The sequence below is a fragment of the Vanessa cardui genome, chromosome 1 (genome assembly GCF_905220365.1).
Source record: "Vanessa cardui chromosome 1, ilVanCard2.1, whole genome shotgun sequence".
In the NCBI taxonomy this organism is placed as follows: domain Eukaryota; kingdom Metazoa; phylum Arthropoda; class Insecta; order Lepidoptera; family Nymphalidae; genus Vanessa; species Vanessa cardui.
Genome location: NC_061123.1, coordinates 4,679,911 through 4,699,917, shown reverse-complemented (window position 1 = coordinate 4,699,917; position 20,007 = coordinate 4,679,911). Strand labels below are relative to the sequence as shown.

The window sequence follows — 20,007 nt, the reverse complement described above, 5'->3', positions numbered from 1 at the left end:
CCCATCACTAAAAGAATTATATCAAAGTATTTTACCAAATATAGTAAAATTATTTAGCATTAAATAATTAACGTATAATTTCATACTCAGTATGTTTATTGTGATTTTTAGAAATAGCGTTATTGTTCCTAGCCTACATATAATATTTAGGCAAAACTCTGTGATGCGTTCTTCACGCAGGTAGTATTATTGTGGTATGCGTATTATGTAGGTAAGAATAATGTAAAATCAATAGTTTTGTATAATGCTTCGTATAATAAATTGTGAATTATCAATTATATAAAATAAAATCTACTCTAATATTATTTATAAATCTGGTACAAAGTATTAATATAATATTCTATGTATTATCCATGTATTATCTGGTATTAATAAGTTTATCGTTATAATAAAATTGAATTTCATATATGAATGTTTGTTAATTTCAATAATTGTTATCGGATAACCTCTACGCATCTCTACATTTCTACCTACCATACCAGGGCCAGTTTTTGTGAAACAAAAGAGTTGTCCTCTAAATATGAATTTCTAAAACAAAAAGCAACCTATAAATTTTATTCTTTTGTCATCATCACATGTCAAATAATTTTTTTCGAGTTCACTAACGCATATTTTAATTGGTTTTCTTAGAAATAATTACCAATCCTTCCAACGCCAATGCTCCTCCAACTTGGTAATAATATTTTTATTTCATATCTGTAATTACGCTTTGAGGCAGCTTCTACGTGATCTTTCAAACTAGAACACAACAATACGAAGCTACAACAACAATATTGCTGATACGCAGTAGAAAATACGAAGAGTAAGCGGTACCCAGTAAGGCGAGCCTTAATGGGTATTTACAACTAAATAAATGTTAAATTACATTAGATTTTAAATTGACTAGGTAAATATCCCGTATTTAATAACTTCAATTATATTTCCCATTAAACTTTATACATTTTAGTAAACTGGGTCGAAACTTTGCAAAATCTAAGTATCTATATATTAACATGAAAGCGCCTATAAATATATTTAATTGTTAAAAAATACAACATTATGAAAAAGGCTAAATTTTTTCAAAAGGCATTTACATATGATTCTTGTTTTAAAGTAGCGCCTATAAATATATTTATTTAATTGTAAAAAAAATACAACATTATGAAAGAAGCTTAATTTTTTTTCAAAGGGCGTTTACATATGATTCTTGTTTTAAAGTATGTATGTTTATATTAAATTAAATATTGCGAAAAAAATGAACAATTTCTTTATAAAAAATGATTTCCATTTTTATCTTCACATCTTAAAATACCGCGTCATAGTCGTGGGATTATTGTGTACAAAAACTGTTGTAACCAGCTATGAAGTACAAAAAGCAGTTGATTAATCTCAACGTAAGAAATCCATTTCATCATCAATGCATTTTGTTGAAAGCTAGTAAAAACAAAAAACGGTTTACCATTTATTATTTTCACGATTAATAATGCAATTAAAGCTAAATTAGTGGATACAATTTAATTAATGTATAATGCATACATATAAGCTCAAGAACACTTCAAGACCACAAAAAAATAATAATAGAATGGCTTGTTTTTTTATGTGTATATGTTACTTTGAATAACAATAATTTTTTTTATATATTTTACTTGGTAAACACTATTTAGCTGTGTGTAAAAACCTATATGGATAAGGTCGTGACCACAATCTTGACTCGATAGAATTTGTACTGCTTCCTAGTAAATATAAATGCAATATAATTTTAAAATTTATTTAATGTTTTCTTGAATACAAAGTACTAGCAAATATTATAAACTAAACATATTTTTTTACGTTTTTGACCTAATTTACCCATATAAGACGCGCTCTTGAACTCAATTCGTTATAGGTATATAACTTTTGTCTTTATCAACAATTTATTAATCAAAATATAATTCATACCTACATGTTAAGGGAAAATAAAAAGGCACATATTAGTGATCGGCCCCGGCTTCACACGGGTGCAATGCTGATACTTAATGTATTACAGAATTTGTTTATTTACGACATCACATTAGAAACTTCTAAATTTATCAGTGTTTCTTTACTTAATATATTGTCCATGTATTATATAAAAAAACCTTCCTCTCGAATCACTCTATTAATTATCTATTAAAAAAACGCATCAAAATCCGTTGCGAAATTTTAAAGATCTAAGCACACATAGGAACAGACAGAGGTATGCGACTTTGTTTTATATAATTCACGAGTGCTTACAAGAAAAACTTCTTTTTTCATCTCCCTTCTACATAACAAAAGAAAATCGGAAAACAAATTAATTTACGTGCTTTTCAATGCTCGGAATTAAAAGCCATTCTACCTTTCTTCCTCGGAACCTCATGAAATACATCCTCGTGAGCTAGCTATTCATGGCTAGGCAAAATTATTAAGAAAAATACAATATTTTATCTTTTGTGTGCAGTGTTTGCCTTGGTAGGTATAGTAGAGTAGCTACTGTTACATTATGAATATTTAAATCCTTTCCCTTATATTAAAATATACTAGCGACCCCGAACAGGTACCGGTAATCATGCAACCTGTGGAATAGCGCAAAATTACGGAATTGGAAGGGAGGCGGTGACTGGGAACTTTGGCGCACTTTGTATTCCAGGGATCTCTGGTGATGATGATGACCATGTTGAACTACTTCACTTATTTTTCAAGACTTACCTATACCAAGTTTCAAAACCAACCACATATAAACTGATTTGGCTTGTACAAGCACTTTTGAATCGTCATTTTACAATTAAGTGAAGCTACCACCGGTTCGGAAAGTAGATTCTACAGAGAAGAACCGGCAAGAAACTCAGTAGTTACGGTATTAAACATTTAAAAAATACAAAGTCAATCTGCGATGCCCTCCCAGTTCGTCATAAACACCTTAAAATTTACAATTAAAGATCTTTATCTATCTTTTCTGAATATTAAGCACAATCAACTTTGACAAGTAGAACTCTGCGCTTGGTTACTCAACAGTGTGGGAGTGACTTTAGATGGCATCCGAATGATTGACGGTGCGTGAAGGCAAATTTTCTTCTCGTAGACCTTGAATCAACGGTAGACCGCGCACAGTCGCTCACGCATGCGCTATCGATTAGGGCTGCTATATTATTAATAATAAATTAATCAAACTTACATTCAACTATCAAATTTGAATGAAACACTATTAGTTAGGTATATATTTTTGCACAACAGTAATATATATTAAAACAAAAGAAGTAGAATAACTAACCTTTTTTTTGTTTGAACTTGAATATTTACTTGACAAAGAAATGACTACATTGGTTAATATAATCTATGCTTAATAATTATCGTATCACTTGTTTGTATTTAAAATAATTACGTGTTAATTGGCAGCCCTATGGCCGACACTCAGTTCGTCTGCTAGATCTTCGCACTGGTACACGAACTATAGAGTGTTGACTTTAGAGTCAGTCGCACTCGCGCGCTGAATGTGCGCACGGTGCGCGCGATTTTGTTTTATTATTTGTGTATGTCACCGGCATTAAAAAAAAATAAGTTTTTTTTTTTAATTTCAATAATAATCAAAGTGACTGTAAAATATTTTTTAATAATTAAAAAAGGTTTTAATAAATTCTGTTTTCAAAAAATGGTAAGCCTAATAAAATAATATATAACAAATAAATAAAAATAGCTTTCTTAAATATACCTAAGTTTTGAATTTTAGTGCTACAATGTACAGCACTACTACTTAAGTGTATTTAGTGAACTATATTAAGTGTATTTAGTGAATTTTATTAAATAATAATAATATGTTTAATTTTTTTATATAATCTGCAAATTTTCCGATGGCTAAATATGATTTTTTTGAACACATATATACAAGTTATTCATATGGATATTTATATAAAAGTGTGTTCCATCGAACAAATAAAAGAAAAACCCGTAAATAATACACACGATTTTTTGCTTTTGGTATATTATAATTACTGAATGACGCACGTTCATTTTTATTTATGTTCTGTGCAAAAAAATACCTATCTGATTTCCCTTAGTAGCAAAAAAATACAATTATAAAAAAAGATAACATTAATATTTATTTAAAGAACAGGCCAATTAGATAATATGTGTTTTTAACGTATTTTTCTCGAGTTGTTTCAATTCAAATATCGAAATATCTGATTTAAGTTTAACAACACAATAGTCCCTCGGAAAATTTATCCATTGATACATTTCTTGCTTTGTATATTTCGTAGTGTCGGTTACTACATATTCTACATATTTGTCTTAAAATTGCATGTTCTGTGCCAGCAATTTTCATTGTTTGGCCCTTGTAAGCTATGCCCTACATATGCTATTAATCACCGAAAACTTGACACAGTACCGGCAATATAAACGATTAAATCAAACAAGCTCCATTTAATTTCAACTTTTTGCAGTCTCTATAAATCTTTATGCATCGTGATTTAATAATATTTGTGTTAATTGTTACTAAAATTTAACGACCTTTAAAAATATATATACTCACCTTTAAATAATAATTAACAATAATATTTCGTTAAAGTAACATTGACGTTTTTCACACGGTGACGCTCAATATTACTTTAGTGTATACTTTTTTCTTATAAAATTATTTATAACGTATTTATATATTTTGATAATAAGTTACCAAGGTAAAATACTTTTATAAATGATTACTATAACAGCTCGCCGATGAGTCTGTGTTATCTCAGTGCGGATATTATATTTTAATTATAAAATTCGGCTATTATTACCTACACAGATTGAAAAAAGATATAGTTTAATTTCTAAAGCAAACCAGCTGTTACTTATGCATATGTCGCATCATTCAAATCATTAGTACTTTGCCAACGACATTTATATGCGGTGCATTTGATTTTGCGTTTTTCTGGCATTCTTCCAGGCTTTACCTAAATAAATAGAATGAACAAAAAACACTTGTATACGTTATTTAACGCGCATATAGTATTTATATCTATTATAAACAAATCAGCCAGTGGATTTGAAATATATATTTAGAACAAGGATTTGGTACATAATCCATACAAATAATATGAATGCAAAAGAAAATCTGTGTGTCTCTCTATCTGTTACGCTTTCACGACTAAACCAATGAACCGAATTTGATGAAATTCATTATTAAGCAAACACAATATTTTTTATAATTAAAACCTACGATCGACTCTCCAATATGTGGGCGAAGCCACGGGTAAAACCTAGTTAAACAAATATTTGTAAAGTACGATAAAGCTAAATAAAAATAAGTGATTATATGCATATATTTTTTTAAAATTACAAGTGACAATTTATATCTTTTTATATATATATCACACACACACACACACACACACACACACACACACACATACACACACACACACACACACACACACACACACACACACACACACACACACATACATATACAGAGAGAGACACACACGCGAACGCGCTCTACCTTTAGCTATTATATATATATATGTATTTTTGTAATTCTTAATTCTTAGCTTGTTTCATCTTATAACTTTGAATTAAAGTGTGAATGTGTTAAGGAAGAGCGACTTCTTCTGGCACGGGAGCTCACGGCACTCAAAAGAAGAAGTCAACCTTTGAGATTTTATTGTACTGTCTTGGTTATTGATGAAATAAACATTTATTATTATTATTATTATTATATATGTGTCATAAATAAAAAAGATATAAATAAAAAACAACGCAGTATATGTCTCAAAGATTGTTAAAAACTAATAATGTTACATATATACATTCACACTTATGAAATCGCGTGTATATATTTTGGTAATTCTGTATAAATTTTGAATGGTATTTATTTTCCATCCGTAAGAATACTCAAAACTCATTGCACACTCGCATCCTCAAAGCGTAATAGGTCATTTTCCTCGATTTCTATAGCCGTGAATCAATTAACCAACCTACATTTTACATGAACACGCAATGTGTAATGAGGGAAATCATATAAAAAGGCATTTAAATAAATCTTATCACTCGTTAATTGAAGAAATTTGATGAACGGACATCCTCAACAAGAAACTGTAATAAATAAAATACAACTTTAGTTCAATGATTGATCTTTAGTTTTTTTTTTATTACTTAATAATCATTCATTTTTATCGCTTAATAAATTAAAATTGTTATTTTCCATCCTTAATTGTAATCACGTGTTTAAAGGTTGTTTGACTCGTCATAATACTTCACCGTATTGACAAGCTATAATTGTAAATATACCGATTTTAAATTGCAAATAGTCGAATGGAATAATAAATTACAACGAAATGGTTTTAATAAGAAATAAAAGCAAAAACAAATCTTTTGTTTAAACTCGTACACCTTAAACAGTAAATTTTAAAAGTAACTATTTTCTAAAACAAATATAAATAAGTAACAGTATTATAAATTGATTATCACTAGAAACAAAAGCGTGTGCAAAATTTCAGCTCGATCCGCTGAATTAATCTATCAAAATTCAATTATAAGATTGACCCGCACGTACTGTAGCTTGTAATGAACCACGTATATAAAATGCCTTTGAATTAATCGGCTTATTTCCTAAAACGATTAAGGAACTAGTAGATAAGTAGGTACTGCATTAAAGTCATAATGAAAGGCAAATCCACAGTCGCATACATTTTAATAATACAATTAATTAAAAACTAGCGTCCAGCACGCTACACTTAGATTAAACACACGAAACTTATTGTGATACTTAATTGTAATCGTTATGTTCTGAGCTAAACTTGGAAAATAATTACTACAATCTACAAAGTCATCGTACTATATAATCATTTCGAGCAATGAATAAACCAGAATTTCTAAAAACAAATAATATCAATAATATTTTCTTCCTACTAAACTACGTGAGGAACTACTGATATATTATAATAATATATTTATGATTATGTAAATGCATACAGAACAAGGTTCTTTGTATATCAAAGAGAACAATACGTTTCCTTCTATCCATGCAAAATAGTTATCGCTTATTAAAAACATATGCAAACATTAAAATAATAGTGTTCGATTTTTAATTTTCGTATAAACAATTCAACAGTGCCGTTAGCCTTGATTTTTGTGCTCAAGTTTTTTTCCAATAACCTTTCAAAAATATATAATTCATACAACAACAAAGTCTATCAAATATAAGAACTGTAAACGTTTTACTTGGACCTGGTACTCTGGACGACGTGACTTTCTGACACGATAATTCATTTTTCACGGTCGTTCAAGTGTAAAACATACTCAACTTAGCCAAAGTTATATATTTGGGTGAAGGTTATGTTGGATTATTGTAGGTGTATGTATTTAACGTTGATATAATTTATCTTTTTATAAATAGGGCTGTTATTTGTTCACAGATGTATAATACACAAAGAAGTATATATAACGTACAGACTATTATAAATTAAAGACGTCAATTTTAAGTACAAGTGAAATATTTTTTTTTATAAAAAATGGCAAAGGTACAAAATTGGAAACAAGAAGCGCCAGCAAACTTCTACGCCTGTTGTACCGCATCGCTTAAGGAAGGAAATGAATCGCCAGAAATATTCCGAAGATGTTGGAGCCGAAGGATATCGCCGCTGTACTGGCGAGTGCCGATTTTCCTTTGGACTGTCATCATCATTTCCTGGTCAACGGTTTACTTTTGGGGACCTCGAGAAAAGTTCCTACTGTACATGACTCATTGGGGACTTATTCTGATTTTCCTCGAGTCTCTTTTTGGCATCCTTGTCGTTGTTAACAAGCAGAGAGAGAGTCTATCGGGTGAGTTATATTTAAAAAAAATACCAAAAAGTATTTATATTTAAAACGTTATTTAAATAAGATATTTTAGAAGTTCGACAGTGACCTGTTTAATTTGCAATATATAGGTTTAACTCATCAAATCAAAGATCACTCGTGTCAAGCAACAGTCTTGCAGAACACAAATAGCACAAGCTCGCGCCCCCATTCTGTTCACGAAATATAAACGATTGGCACATAGTGTCATTAATCCCGGCAGCAACATACAGAAAATCATTAATCTAATTTGTAGCAACGTACTAATTTATTACATTACTTTGATTTACATTATTAGAATGTTTATTTATACTGCTACCGTTTATTAAATATTATATAATAATAGTATTGTTTTAACCGAATATAAATATAGCTTTAATTGTATTATCTGCACTATTATTACTCAAGAATAACCTGCTTCCGGTACTATTAATTATTAATAATTGTTAATTACTAACTATGCAATAGGATTTATAATGCACAACGCAAAAATGTGACCTTATTAGGTAGGTCAGATTAAAAAAATAGTTAAACGATTTTGATCAAAATAATGAATATAATTACAATGTTAATAAAATAAAAAATAATTTTTTTTTATCGTGCTGAGGATAATAAAAAAATATCTTTAATTTAACTTATAAACTGAAAATAAATATAATAAGAGAATATGTATATTTCCATGTAATCATAAAATAAACATATGACAAAAATAGTTTTATATAAGTATATTTTTTTATTATAATTAAAACATCGTGACTCCAAACGAAATAGTCGCTGACCCTGAAATATTCAATCCAATAAAATAAATGACTTAACTTGCAACTAAGATCGTCGTAGAATATAATTATGTCGAAATATTAACTTATACTTTTTAATATATCTTTAATGCAATAATGAAACTCTAACGTTGCCTGTGTGCCTCTATTTTCAATAAATACTCTTTTTAAAATACTTTATAACCCAAAAAGAATAAATAAATATATTTTTTTTTAAATAAACCTATCTAAATACATATATTAATAACAAAGAAAAAAGAATACACGTCCTTAAAATTATTATCCTGTGTAATCCTAGATCAGTTTCATAAAAAGTTTTATAGAATTATAAAACAAAATGCATTACAAAACTTACATTATACTATGTCATGAAATGTCTGTTATGTTGTTTAATTAAGTCATATATAAGGCGCGATCGAGGTGAGGATTACCTTGTCCTTGTGGAAAATTGAATTGTTGTGACTTTCGGTACAGAGTATACGTGCGATAGAAAAACTAGCATTGAAATAAACAAATAAATGTTATCCTTATATTAAAGCGTTTAAATGATCGTTCGATTCATGTTATACCAGGTGCTTATGGGAGCGCAATATATTCCTATAAAAGTATATTTAAACTTAATTATTCATTTATTCTAAGAATATAAATAATATCTTTAGCCAGAGACTGAGTAACATATGATTTCCGGTTAGTTCAATTTAGTTATATTATATTCATGCAGTTAAGTTGTTAACTTTTTTGTTCTGTTATTTTGGCACTGTCTGTTTTGAAGGAATTATTATTGTTATTTCCATAAGCGTTGTCTACGAGATTCTTTTGGCATCATATTTTTTTTAAAAGTAATCATTTTCATATTCTATTTTCTTCTAGAATAACTAATTGATTTGAAAAAGTAAAATCGATTTAAAAAAATGTATTATTTTGGTAGAGTTATACTTTTAAATAGGTTTCAAAATACGGTTTTTAATTAAATTCCTAGTTATTTATTTATATCAAATGGGTTCACCGACCTTGTGACATACCAATGAGTGTACTTCGCTTCATTTACACACATACTTACGTACCACGATAATTAGTTTTAAGGCAACAAACATTTTCTAATCACCGCTGACCTAAAAACATCTGCGCTCACATGACATGTAGGTTTCTAACCAATTTTTGAAAAGTTCAAGAATTTAAGCATATCGGATGTGCAATTGTGTCGACGTATTGTGTGAATAGAACGAGTATTTTCTTATATTTTCAGATTCGGCCAAGGGAATGCCGTGGACTGTAAAAACATATTGGGTGCTCTACAACATCACGGTGCCAGTGGCATTTCTTATCACACTCTTCTACTGGGCAGTTTTAAGAGGCCGTACGTATTGTTTCTTTAATTACGCACTATAATAATTAACTTTTTTTTATTATTAAAGTTATTTATTTCGACATTATCAACGAATGTCTTGTTCACGAGACTCTCACTCTGTCTCGTAAATAAAAAACATGGTAAATACCCCGAAATTAGTAACTTTAATAATAAAAATAACCATGTTCATTTAAAATCTTTTTTTTGTTAGTAATTCCCAATGTATATTTATAGATAAAACCGCGTTAATATAGGCCATTTAAACGAGTACTGAGCGTACCCGATGTCGCCTCGGATTATTATCGTACTAGAACCGGTGTATTCAATATGGTGTGGATGGTGTCTTATCCCCTTCTGCTTAGCTCAGCTCTATTTTGTTTACTATGTGTTTTTACTACATTATAAATATTTATTATAAGAGATTTCTTATCTGTCTTCGAATCTCGTAATCGTAAATTTTATAAGCAAATAAAAAGCATAATTGAAATGCTATCCAGAATATAATCTAACTGTAACACAAATATAATATCAGCTGATTTATTCCTTTAATTATTTTTAATTGCTATTTTTACAGCTGGGAAAAAAATGAACTACGCTCCAAATCCGATCCTGGATATAATGCTGCACGGCGTCAATTCCGGGCTGATGTTCATCGAACTTGTCTTCTCGACGCATCCAAGTCGGTTACTACACATAATGCAGCCTTTGTATTTCGCACTGGCCTACTTGCTGTTCAGCGTCGCATATTTCATCGGTGGAGGACTTGACCCGTAAGTTTTATACATAAATAACATCTCTCTCTCTCCCTCTCTCCCTCTCTCTCCTTGTACACAAAACTAACTCAACAAAACGGAACTTATCGCACCAATATAAAACAATTAGGATAATCTATAAATATTTATGTATTAAAAATAGCCAACCCGCATTGGAACAGCGTTGTGGAATATGTTCCAAACCCTCTCCATAATGGAAGAGGAGGCCTTATCTCAGCAGTGTGAAATGTACAGGCTGTTACCTTACTTTACTTTACCTAAAAATAGTACCAACTATCCCTATTTATACTTAAAATAATATTTTATACATCTACTAATCTATGAATGTATACCTACAATCAATTTAAAAAGTTACATTCATTTTAACTTTTTAAGTTTCCTGGTTAATAAGAAATGATTTGAAATTAAATTATCTTTTTATTACAGCTCAAAACAAAATAGATTCTACAAATATGAAGTACATCTGGTACTTTATTTGACTGAACAGTACAAATAGTTAAAAAAAACGGATTACGATTTATTATTTGTTAATATAAAAGCAATACATAATTATTTGTAGAAGTACATACTATTGACCAATACTTAAGGCAATTGAGAGCTAATGCTATTTTTAATGTATTGATCTTAAATGTTTTAATCAAATTATTGACTTACCAATGTTAAAAGCAAAATGATTTACACCTACGAGTATCTGAATCTCGGGTTTAAAAAAAAAAACATAAGAAGAATATTGTCATTTATAACGAAAACACATTACTTACTTAACAATATACAAAGTAAACCGCTAATACTATGATATACTGTTGCTTAATAAATTTAATTAATTACATTTAAATTTATTCGCCTCAGCAAATTGCAAAATAATATTAAAATATTTGTTTATAGTAGAAGGTGAAATTATACTAATAAATGATTAAATGTTTTGTATAAATATACGAGTGAATACAGAAAAGATTAAAGATTTATAGACATATAATATATAACATGCGCTAAAACTATCTCTACTTCGCAGTTTCGATATAAGCTATCATTTCCCACTTCTAATTTAGACTATTATTGTAACAAATGACAATCTTAATTTATTTTCTTGTATTGTTAATATTTGTTCAGATATTCATATAAAAAAGTCTTATAAAGACAAATGATATGTTATATATCAGAATAACAGCTGAGAATTACCATACGAAATTAGGTAGCCTTAAAAGTGAATATAAAACTGGTTATTGAATGTCCAACTCTCGATTACCATTAAGTAAGTATTAAGGCCTACCAGTTTATAAAGAAATTATAACAAATTTTAATTACAATTAATGTTCCATAAAATAAAATCTACCAATCGATAACGATTTAATTAATCATAAAAACGATTTTCCAAATATTTAAAAAAATGTTTACATCACGACTCTGTCATAGAGCAGCGTCTTTGTTTATAATGCCGAATTCTTAACTTATTATTATTATTCATACAACTATTATTAATATATTTAGAAGATAAATAATAATTTACGAAACTTCTCAGCAAAACAGCCTTTAGGCAACATTCGAATAATCCTTTAAATTGATTACTAGCATTTTAGCGATGTACCACACACGTTATTATCTACTTACGAACCCTGTATCCGTTTTCGTAAATGTCAGTGATGTTAATAGTAAAGATACTTAAGTCTTTATAATTAGTTTCTAACGAAACATTTAGACCTTGACTCTATGAAAGGCTATTAGTATGAGTATTCTTTGTTTACATCTGTAGAAATAAAAATTAATGTTCTTTTGTTTTGTGCTCTACACGCTGATAAACCATACATCTGATTGTGATGAAACTTTAGTTAGTTGATTTACGCCCACAAAGTATCTTAGCCTTAGAAAAAATATATATATATTTATTTTTCTTTGTATTCTTTTCGGTCTGTGCAGTCGTACTTGTAGCCGTGCGAAACCAGGACGGGTATCCAGTCATTTATAAATTTAATATCAGTTATAGCAGTGGCTTTAAAATGACATTTAAGTAAAATCACAAGTACTTTAAGGTTCTTGACATATTATCAGACATCCTTTCTTCTCTGAAGGTTAAGCAAAATAGACAAGATACAAAATATACGCTGTTCACACATATATAGTCATTTTGTCAATAAACAAGGACATCGTCCGTATTTGATCGTATAAATCAAACAAAGTTTAAATTGCGCATATTTGTTGAGACCTTTGCGTTTAACGACTATACTTATAAGGTAAGTGATATAAATAAGGCCTACCTAATTTGAAACAATCATTATCTTGATAAATTATTCGAAAGTGTAATAAATAAAAGCAAGATATTATTTTTTGGTTTATAAATTTTAAGTAATTATGAAAACATATTGCAATCTTTTAACAAAAATCACTTTTAAAGAGGTAATTCGAAAACCTTAGCCTCAGGCCTATTTAAAACATAGTGACTTAACAAAGCCTAGTACTTAAACTATAGGAATATTCTTATTAGAGTTAATACTCAATAGTACTTTTACAAAAATATATATTTCTGAGCCTTTATCAAGTCTGTCTTTGAGATCCTAGAACATTTTTTTAATTTATTTTACTAAAGATGATGCCTAATTTGCTAGTCAGACTTGAAGTCACAATATTAACAAGAAATAAAAATGAATATTAAAAAAAAACATATCCATATACAAGATAATTAGATAAGTAACATATCTTCTTAATAATAATATTAAATATTTAAAAAAAAATAAAAATTAGTAGGCCTTAATTAAACAAGGTAACTAAATAAGGCCTTGGAACGTAATAATAAGCATATTTGCTTAGGAACATTAATCAGTCTTACTGGTAATAAGTAAACAACTATAAAATCAATTTTTCTGACAATTAGGACATATAAATGCATCTAAATCACTTTTTGTCAAGCCGACGCAATCCTCGTGGTACCACTGACGACACCCTACGCACTGTCTCATATCAGCAATCCTCTCTTCTTTACATGCCAGACAGTACCACTGTTCTCTATCTTCAGTTGATTTTGTTTTAATCAAACTTTTTCTTTTTTGTTTGTCGGTTTTCTTTATAGGTTTCTTTCCTTTCTTTTTGTTATTCGAATTATTCTTTTTTGGCTCTTTATCTGTATTAAATAAGTCTTTGGTTACTCTCTGACCTTTATAATTTAAAGCTTTTTTACGTGGACGGTTCTTAACAATACTGTAGTCAGGTGTAGGCATAAATTTTTGGAAATCAGTCTTCTTAAGTCTAGCTATTTTAGCCAAAGGTTCGTCATCTTCAATGTCTTCGCCATCGGACTTAGGTAAAGTAACATTATTGGGATTAATATTTTCGACGTCGCTCTTATCTGTGTCTGAAGAAGTGTAAATTCTTAAGCGTCTTGGTGGAATAAGCCTATTTATAAATGCGTACATATTATCTTCAGACGATATACTGTCCTGCTCATTTTCTGTACTATCACTATATTCTACTAGTCGGTGGTTAATCTGTAAGCCGCTGGGCCCGGGAATATTTTCGAGACAATTTTGGTCATCATTATTTATTCGAGGTGGTGTACTGTGATCTATTGGGGAAGCAGATGAAAATACTCGAAGATCAGGAGTGGTAGGAGATGATGGTAAGACGCTTTCGGCATTGATCAAATTTTGCAAATGCTGAATGTTCCCGATGGGTGAGGATTGACGTGAGTCAGTATCTGTTTCAAAATTTGTATTGGATCCTGTAAAATTTTCTTGAGGTTCAGCAGAGTTGTTCGAATTACTTTTACTAAAACGACGCTCTGTCAATATAGAAGGAGCGAAAGCCGAGTCCGGTATTGCTTGAGCGTTTAATGGATAAAGCCCAGTAGCTTTGAATCCATTTGTTATATTTTCATAGGTCATGCTCTTTGACCAGACCTTGGATAAAATTAGGTTAAATTGAGTTTTAGTAACATTTTTGGCACGTGTTTGGTACATATGTTGCAAAACTTCTTGATCCCAGTATGATTCAAACGGTTTGTAACAGGCTTTGTCAAGAGGCTGTAACTCGTGTGTCGTATTGGATGGTAGACAATATAGTACAATTTCATGTTTTTCAGCGACTTCGGCAATGCGAAAATCCAAATGACATTTGGCATCGTCAAAGATGAGGAGGCATTTTCCAGGTGTTTTATAATTAGCTAAATGTTCAATAAAAATAATAAAAAGTTCCGTTGTCATACTTCCTTTTGGTGCCATGTGGACAATTGACCCCACAGGCAAATTATCTTCATATTCCGGCTTCTTTCGTTTACCCTTGAAAAGAATCATGGGTGGTATCGGATTCCCTATGGCATTGACACATCCAACAACAGTGACGTTCTCACCATGCTCAGATCCTATCATGTGCACTCTTTTAACTCCTTTCTGAGCAATCACGGTTTGTTGGTGATGAAGTGTAAGCCGACAGCCCTTCTCGTCCATATTATAAATCTTTTCAGGACGGTAATGAAGATTAAATTCGTCATAAAGCTTACGAACCTCATTGAAATGATGAGTGACGATGGTTTTATTTAATTTCTGGGCACGAGCTGGGTTTAAGAGTTGCACTTTTCGTTTTGCTAAATTTGGATTTCTTTGTAAAAATAATCTAAACCAGCCTTTTCCTGCAAGTCCTGTTGCTTTGTTGAAATTATTGCTAATATTATATTTTGCACAAAAAGCAAATGCTTGAATTCGAATCATTTTCGACGTCAGAGGTATTCCCATTTCGGAAAATTTTATAATACGGCTGACGAAATCTTTTTCTTGCTCTTTCGTAAAAATAGCATTTCTTCCTAAGCTCTTGTGTAAGATACCACTTTTAATATGATTTCTGATTGTTCTTCTCGGAACGCCATATTGGGCCGAAGCTTTATAACTCGACAATCGCCCACAACTCACATCATTAACTGCCGCTTTTAAGTTTTCTTCGGACCACATAGCCCGTTTTGGTTTTGAAGAAGACATACTAAGATAATTGATCTGAAAAAAAAAACGTATTAAAGTTTAAATTCAACAGAACCCCTATTAAGGCCTAGGATCAAAAATAAGGCCTATTATAGAAGTAGGCTTTATTTAGTATATCATATTTCATAAATGTTATAAACAGTATTTAATTCACATATTTTACAAATTAAAATTTAAAGTCGTAGTTACCTTTTTGAAGAGTTATGTTATGATCCAAATAAATATCATGAAACAAAACTTTAAAGAATAACGTAAAAAAATCAAACAAAAATAATTATAATTTAATAACGCGCTATGAAAATGCCCGTCATTCGCAAACGACCGGTCACTACTGTCGATGTGAGCGCGAGCGGGCCTCTTGCGCCTTCTGTGCCGAGCCGTGGAGCTGTCGTCTGTGTGTGTATCAAGTATTTTTGATGTAAATATATTTTAAACGACCTTTTCGCACTATAGGCCTTATTAGAGCATAGGCTTTATTTGTATCAAGTACCTTACCTAAATATATACAACTTAGGTATAAATAGGTAGTAAGAGAATGGTGTTTACTGCTAAAACATATAGCTAGTTACTATGAAAATATACGCTAATTCAAAACTCACTAGGTATTTCAAAAATAAATCTATACTATACTTTTTTTGGATACGACGTCATTGTGAACAAGCCTTTGAAATACAATTTCATTAATTGCTTTAAAATGACAATCTGCATATAGGTACACAATGAATTTAAAAAAATTAATATAACTTTAATGAAAGTATACAAATATTTTCATACTTCACACACAGACATTTTTTAACAATAAAAAAATATAAACGTATTTTTATTCGTAGACGCGATACGAAGATAAAATCTTTTTAATTTTACTATCTGTGTCTAAGTGCTACGTTTTGAAAAATATTTAAAAAAGTCAGTAGGTATGCCCTTGATGTATAGCTTTTACATTAATTAATTAATTAGCCTTTGTTTGCGAAATAAATTCCTATGAAATAAATCCCTATAGATCCAGCAACGCGGCGCTATTTTATCAATAATTTCATAATTATTACATTTTATACTTAACCAATAAAATGATTATTTATTTTAAAATACTATTTACTTTTAAAGACAATTAAATGTAAGTGAGTGAAAATAATATGATGAGTTCTATTCTTTCATTCAAATGATCAATACTTCCATTGATAAACGAATGACCTTAACGAACAGCATGTGTTATTAGATTGTACAATCGTTGCACAACTATCAAAAATCGGACATAAAACATAATTTGTTACCTTAGACGCCATTGACCACCCATAGTAATTTCATAGGGTTGTCATTCCAATAAAAATCTATAATGTGTATAATATACTATTAATTAATATGCAATTTTAACTGAACTGTTTACTTTAATGATTTATCATTAAGTTATTAAAAGTGTAAACAAGGTCAAAGTCAAATTTATTTCGTAATTATTAATTTTAACTCATATATATTTTTTTATGAGTTGGAAACTTAGTGACATATATGCAAATCACCTACCTACCCAAACATTTTGAAACTAAACAATACAATATTTAAAAATACAATATGTTCGAAATTTACGATCACATAAAAACGTGAGAATACAATGTTAATATTACAATACGCTAATATATAAATCTACTAAGAATATGAATATATACAAATTATTGCTTAAATGATAATAAAATACGTTAAATTACATCTGACATAAGTTAATAATTAAAACAGCGGGGCAGCCCTGTGACAAGGTCATCGTTACGAAATAAACGCGGTTATAAGACAAAATAAGAAATTACATTGTATTGAAATAAACATTTCTACAATCAAAATAAACCCTGGTGGATGTTACTACACATTACCATCCTGCTACCAGTTTGGTAATCGGACATACGAACTAAATAATACTTCACTAGCTACGTCTATTAAACAAAAAGGAATATAACATTCTCAAATTTAATAACCATTATTTCATATTGGGATTATTTTATTTATAAATCAATATACTTATTAAATCACATAATTAATTAATTATTATTGATTATAGGTACGATAATTAATAAGTTAGCATTGAAATTTCGTTCAGTGGTGAATATAAAAAAGACATGTATCTCGTAAAAAGTCACAAATCAGGTTAAGGTAAAACCAACCGCATACTTAAATTATTTAACATATTTTTAACTATGTTAAAGAGACTGTCGTAATGTATTATAAATAAGCTATTATTGTGAACTTAATTAACGCTGTCAAATGGTGAAATACCACACAGCCAGATAGAAAAAGTCCACCAGGGACATATCGGAGGCTAAATACAATGGTGAACGTTTGCCCAACATCAAAATCAATTTATAGCACTTGTTATCATACTCGTTCAATTTAATTCACATTAAATCGTGCCACACATAGAGTTAGATTTTTGATTAACAATAAGCATATAAATGTAACGCTTCCATATTAAATTAAAATTTTTAACTTTAATAGTTTACTATAATACTTAACGAACGAAAAAAACAGCTCTGTGTGTAGTTACACTTCATTTTTCCCCATAATTTTATTACTACATAGAAGTATACCTTGTCATCATTATTATATTAACAAAAACATTTATACACTAATAAGGATATCAAATTAATATATTTGGTTCAATTATTCATGCGTGGACTATAAAAATTGAGGTGAAAAACTAAAGAAAAATGATTTGTTAAGTCATCTACTGAGAATGCGACCTTCTTTCTTATTCGTAGCGTTATCCTTACGTCAAGGTGACTATTATAATTAATCCGATCATTTAAAGATGGCACTGCATACTAATTCAAACTACAATAAAATAGTACCTACACAATGTAAGCATCATTATATCATTTTAACAAATTAATCTTCCTTGCAGATGGGGTAACGCGTTCATTTACCCGGTCATCGATTGGTCAAAACCTCTTCAAACACTAGTGGTAGTGACTTTGACAGCTTTGTTCCTGGCTCTCATGCACATAATAACGGTTGTCGTGGCTTCAGCGCGCGACTTCATCATCAGGAAGTACTTTAACGACAAAAATGGAGAGTACAACGATGGTTTCGAAGCCTAAACACGCTGTTAATCGCGCTGGTGATGGTATAGACTTTATCCGATCGATAAAAGTACTGAATATTATAAGGACTGTGATTAAAACAAACGAACAATGTAAATAAGAATAGATGTGTTTAAATCATCATAGTCGATACGGTCAATAAAGATAAAACATTTGTTGGACGATAATTACGGCAAATAAATACTTGAAAGTATTTTTTTATTAATTATCAATCATAGACATATTTTCCTTAAGAACTGTTCTTATAATAGTTTCTCGAGGAATTCATATTGTTTACACAGATAAATAAGAAAATGTTAATCCAGAGAGTTCTTTAAATGTGTCAAACTGTTATTCACCCTTGAAACAGAAGTTGATATTGACAGCTGATTGACACACATATTATCGACAATGAACTTTATAGCATTATGTTAATTATATAACTGGTTATCATTATCAAAACTACATTGGTAACCAGTTTAAGTACCTGCTGATTAAATAAAACCCTTTATTGTTAAAATGATATTGGATGTATGTATAGTGTGAATTTTTTATCTGTTTGGTATTCATTTCCCTAAAGTACTAAACTTGTATTAAAAGTATTACTGTGATTTTTATCTTAGTTCATTAACACTATTAGTTAAAATGTTTGCCATTTTGTTATATTAAGAAATATATCACCGCTGAATTAAAAGAAACATTTATATATATACAATTGTAGGTCACTAACCTATACAAGAAACTGCGGTGTTGATAATGAAACTATTGTAGTTATTATGTTTAAATGTTGTACTTAAACTTATTTATAAATCTATTTACTAACGAAGGTGTATCCGTCCACGGACGTTTAATATTTTGATCATAAAATAAAGTAAACAAATAAAATTTTTTTTTTGCTGTCTCTACTCTTAATCGTTACACGCACACTAAGTTATTTTGTAATCTCGAGTGTCACTAACTCATCCTAATGCATGTTGATATTTAACGTGGAGGGGGGCGCCTTCGTAAGATAATTAATCTATATTAGTTTTATATATGTATGTGTGTATTTATATTAATTATATATATATTATATAAAGTCAGATAATTTTAATTCTTTGCTGTTTAATGTGTGTGTGTGTGTGTTACGATCAACCTATAAAATAATAAAACGATTTAGAGCGACTTTACCCCTTGATATTTTAGAGGCTATTTATACATATTTACCTGTATTAAAAATATTCCTAATATTTTGATATTTAGTTTTCTTTGTAAACATCGAGTTTGTACCTAAATAGTTTGTGATTTCCTGTGTAC

The 20,007-nt window shown here is 29.6% G+C and overlaps 2 protein-coding genes across 2 annotated transcripts; one reads left to right on the top strand and one right to left on the bottom strand.

Annotated features, from left to right (window-relative positions):
- The first annotated feature begins 3,404 nt into the window (after positions 1 to 3,404).
- Positions 3,405 to 19,719, top strand: LOC124544058 (protein rolling stone-like). Its single transcript, XM_047122471.1, has 5 exons — positions 3,405 to 3,628; positions 7,371 to 7,779; positions 9,817 to 9,927; positions 10,493 to 10,688; positions 18,534 to 19,719. The coding sequence occupies exons 2-5, from the start codon at positions 7,467 to 7,469 to the stop codon at positions 18,727 to 18,729; spliced, it is 816 nt and encodes a 271-aa protein (XP_046978427.1). The 5' UTR covers positions 3,405 to 3,628; positions 7,371 to 7,466; the 3' UTR covers positions 18,730 to 19,719.
- Positions 13,035 to 15,704, bottom strand: LOC124544043. The gene has a single exon (XM_047122437.1). The coding sequence runs from the start codon at positions 15,647 to 15,649 to the stop codon at positions 13,538 to 13,540; it is 2,112 nt and encodes a 703-aa protein (XP_046978393.1). The 5' UTR covers positions 15,650 to 15,704; the 3' UTR covers positions 13,035 to 13,537.
- Positions 19,720 to 20,007: the final 288 nt, after the last annotated feature.

Bases quoted from the DNA above. Each gene is read 5' to 3' on its own strand.
- LOC124544043 (XM_047122437.1), bottom strand. From the start codon at position 15,649: ATGTCTTCTTCAAAACCAAAACGGGCTATGTGGTCCGAAGAAAACTTA.
- LOC124544058 (XM_047122471.1), top strand. From the start codon at position 7,467: ATGGCAAAGGTACAAAATTGGAAACAAGAAGCGCCAGCAAACTTCTAC. The intron at 7,780-9,816 runs GTGAGTTATATT...TTATATTTTCAG, and splicing joins GCAGAGAGAGAGTCTATCGG to ATTCGGCCAAGGGAATGCCG. The intron at 9,928-10,492 runs GTACGTATTGTT...CTATTTTTACAG, and splicing joins CTGGGCAGTTTTAAGAGGCC to CTGGGAAAAAAATGAACTAC.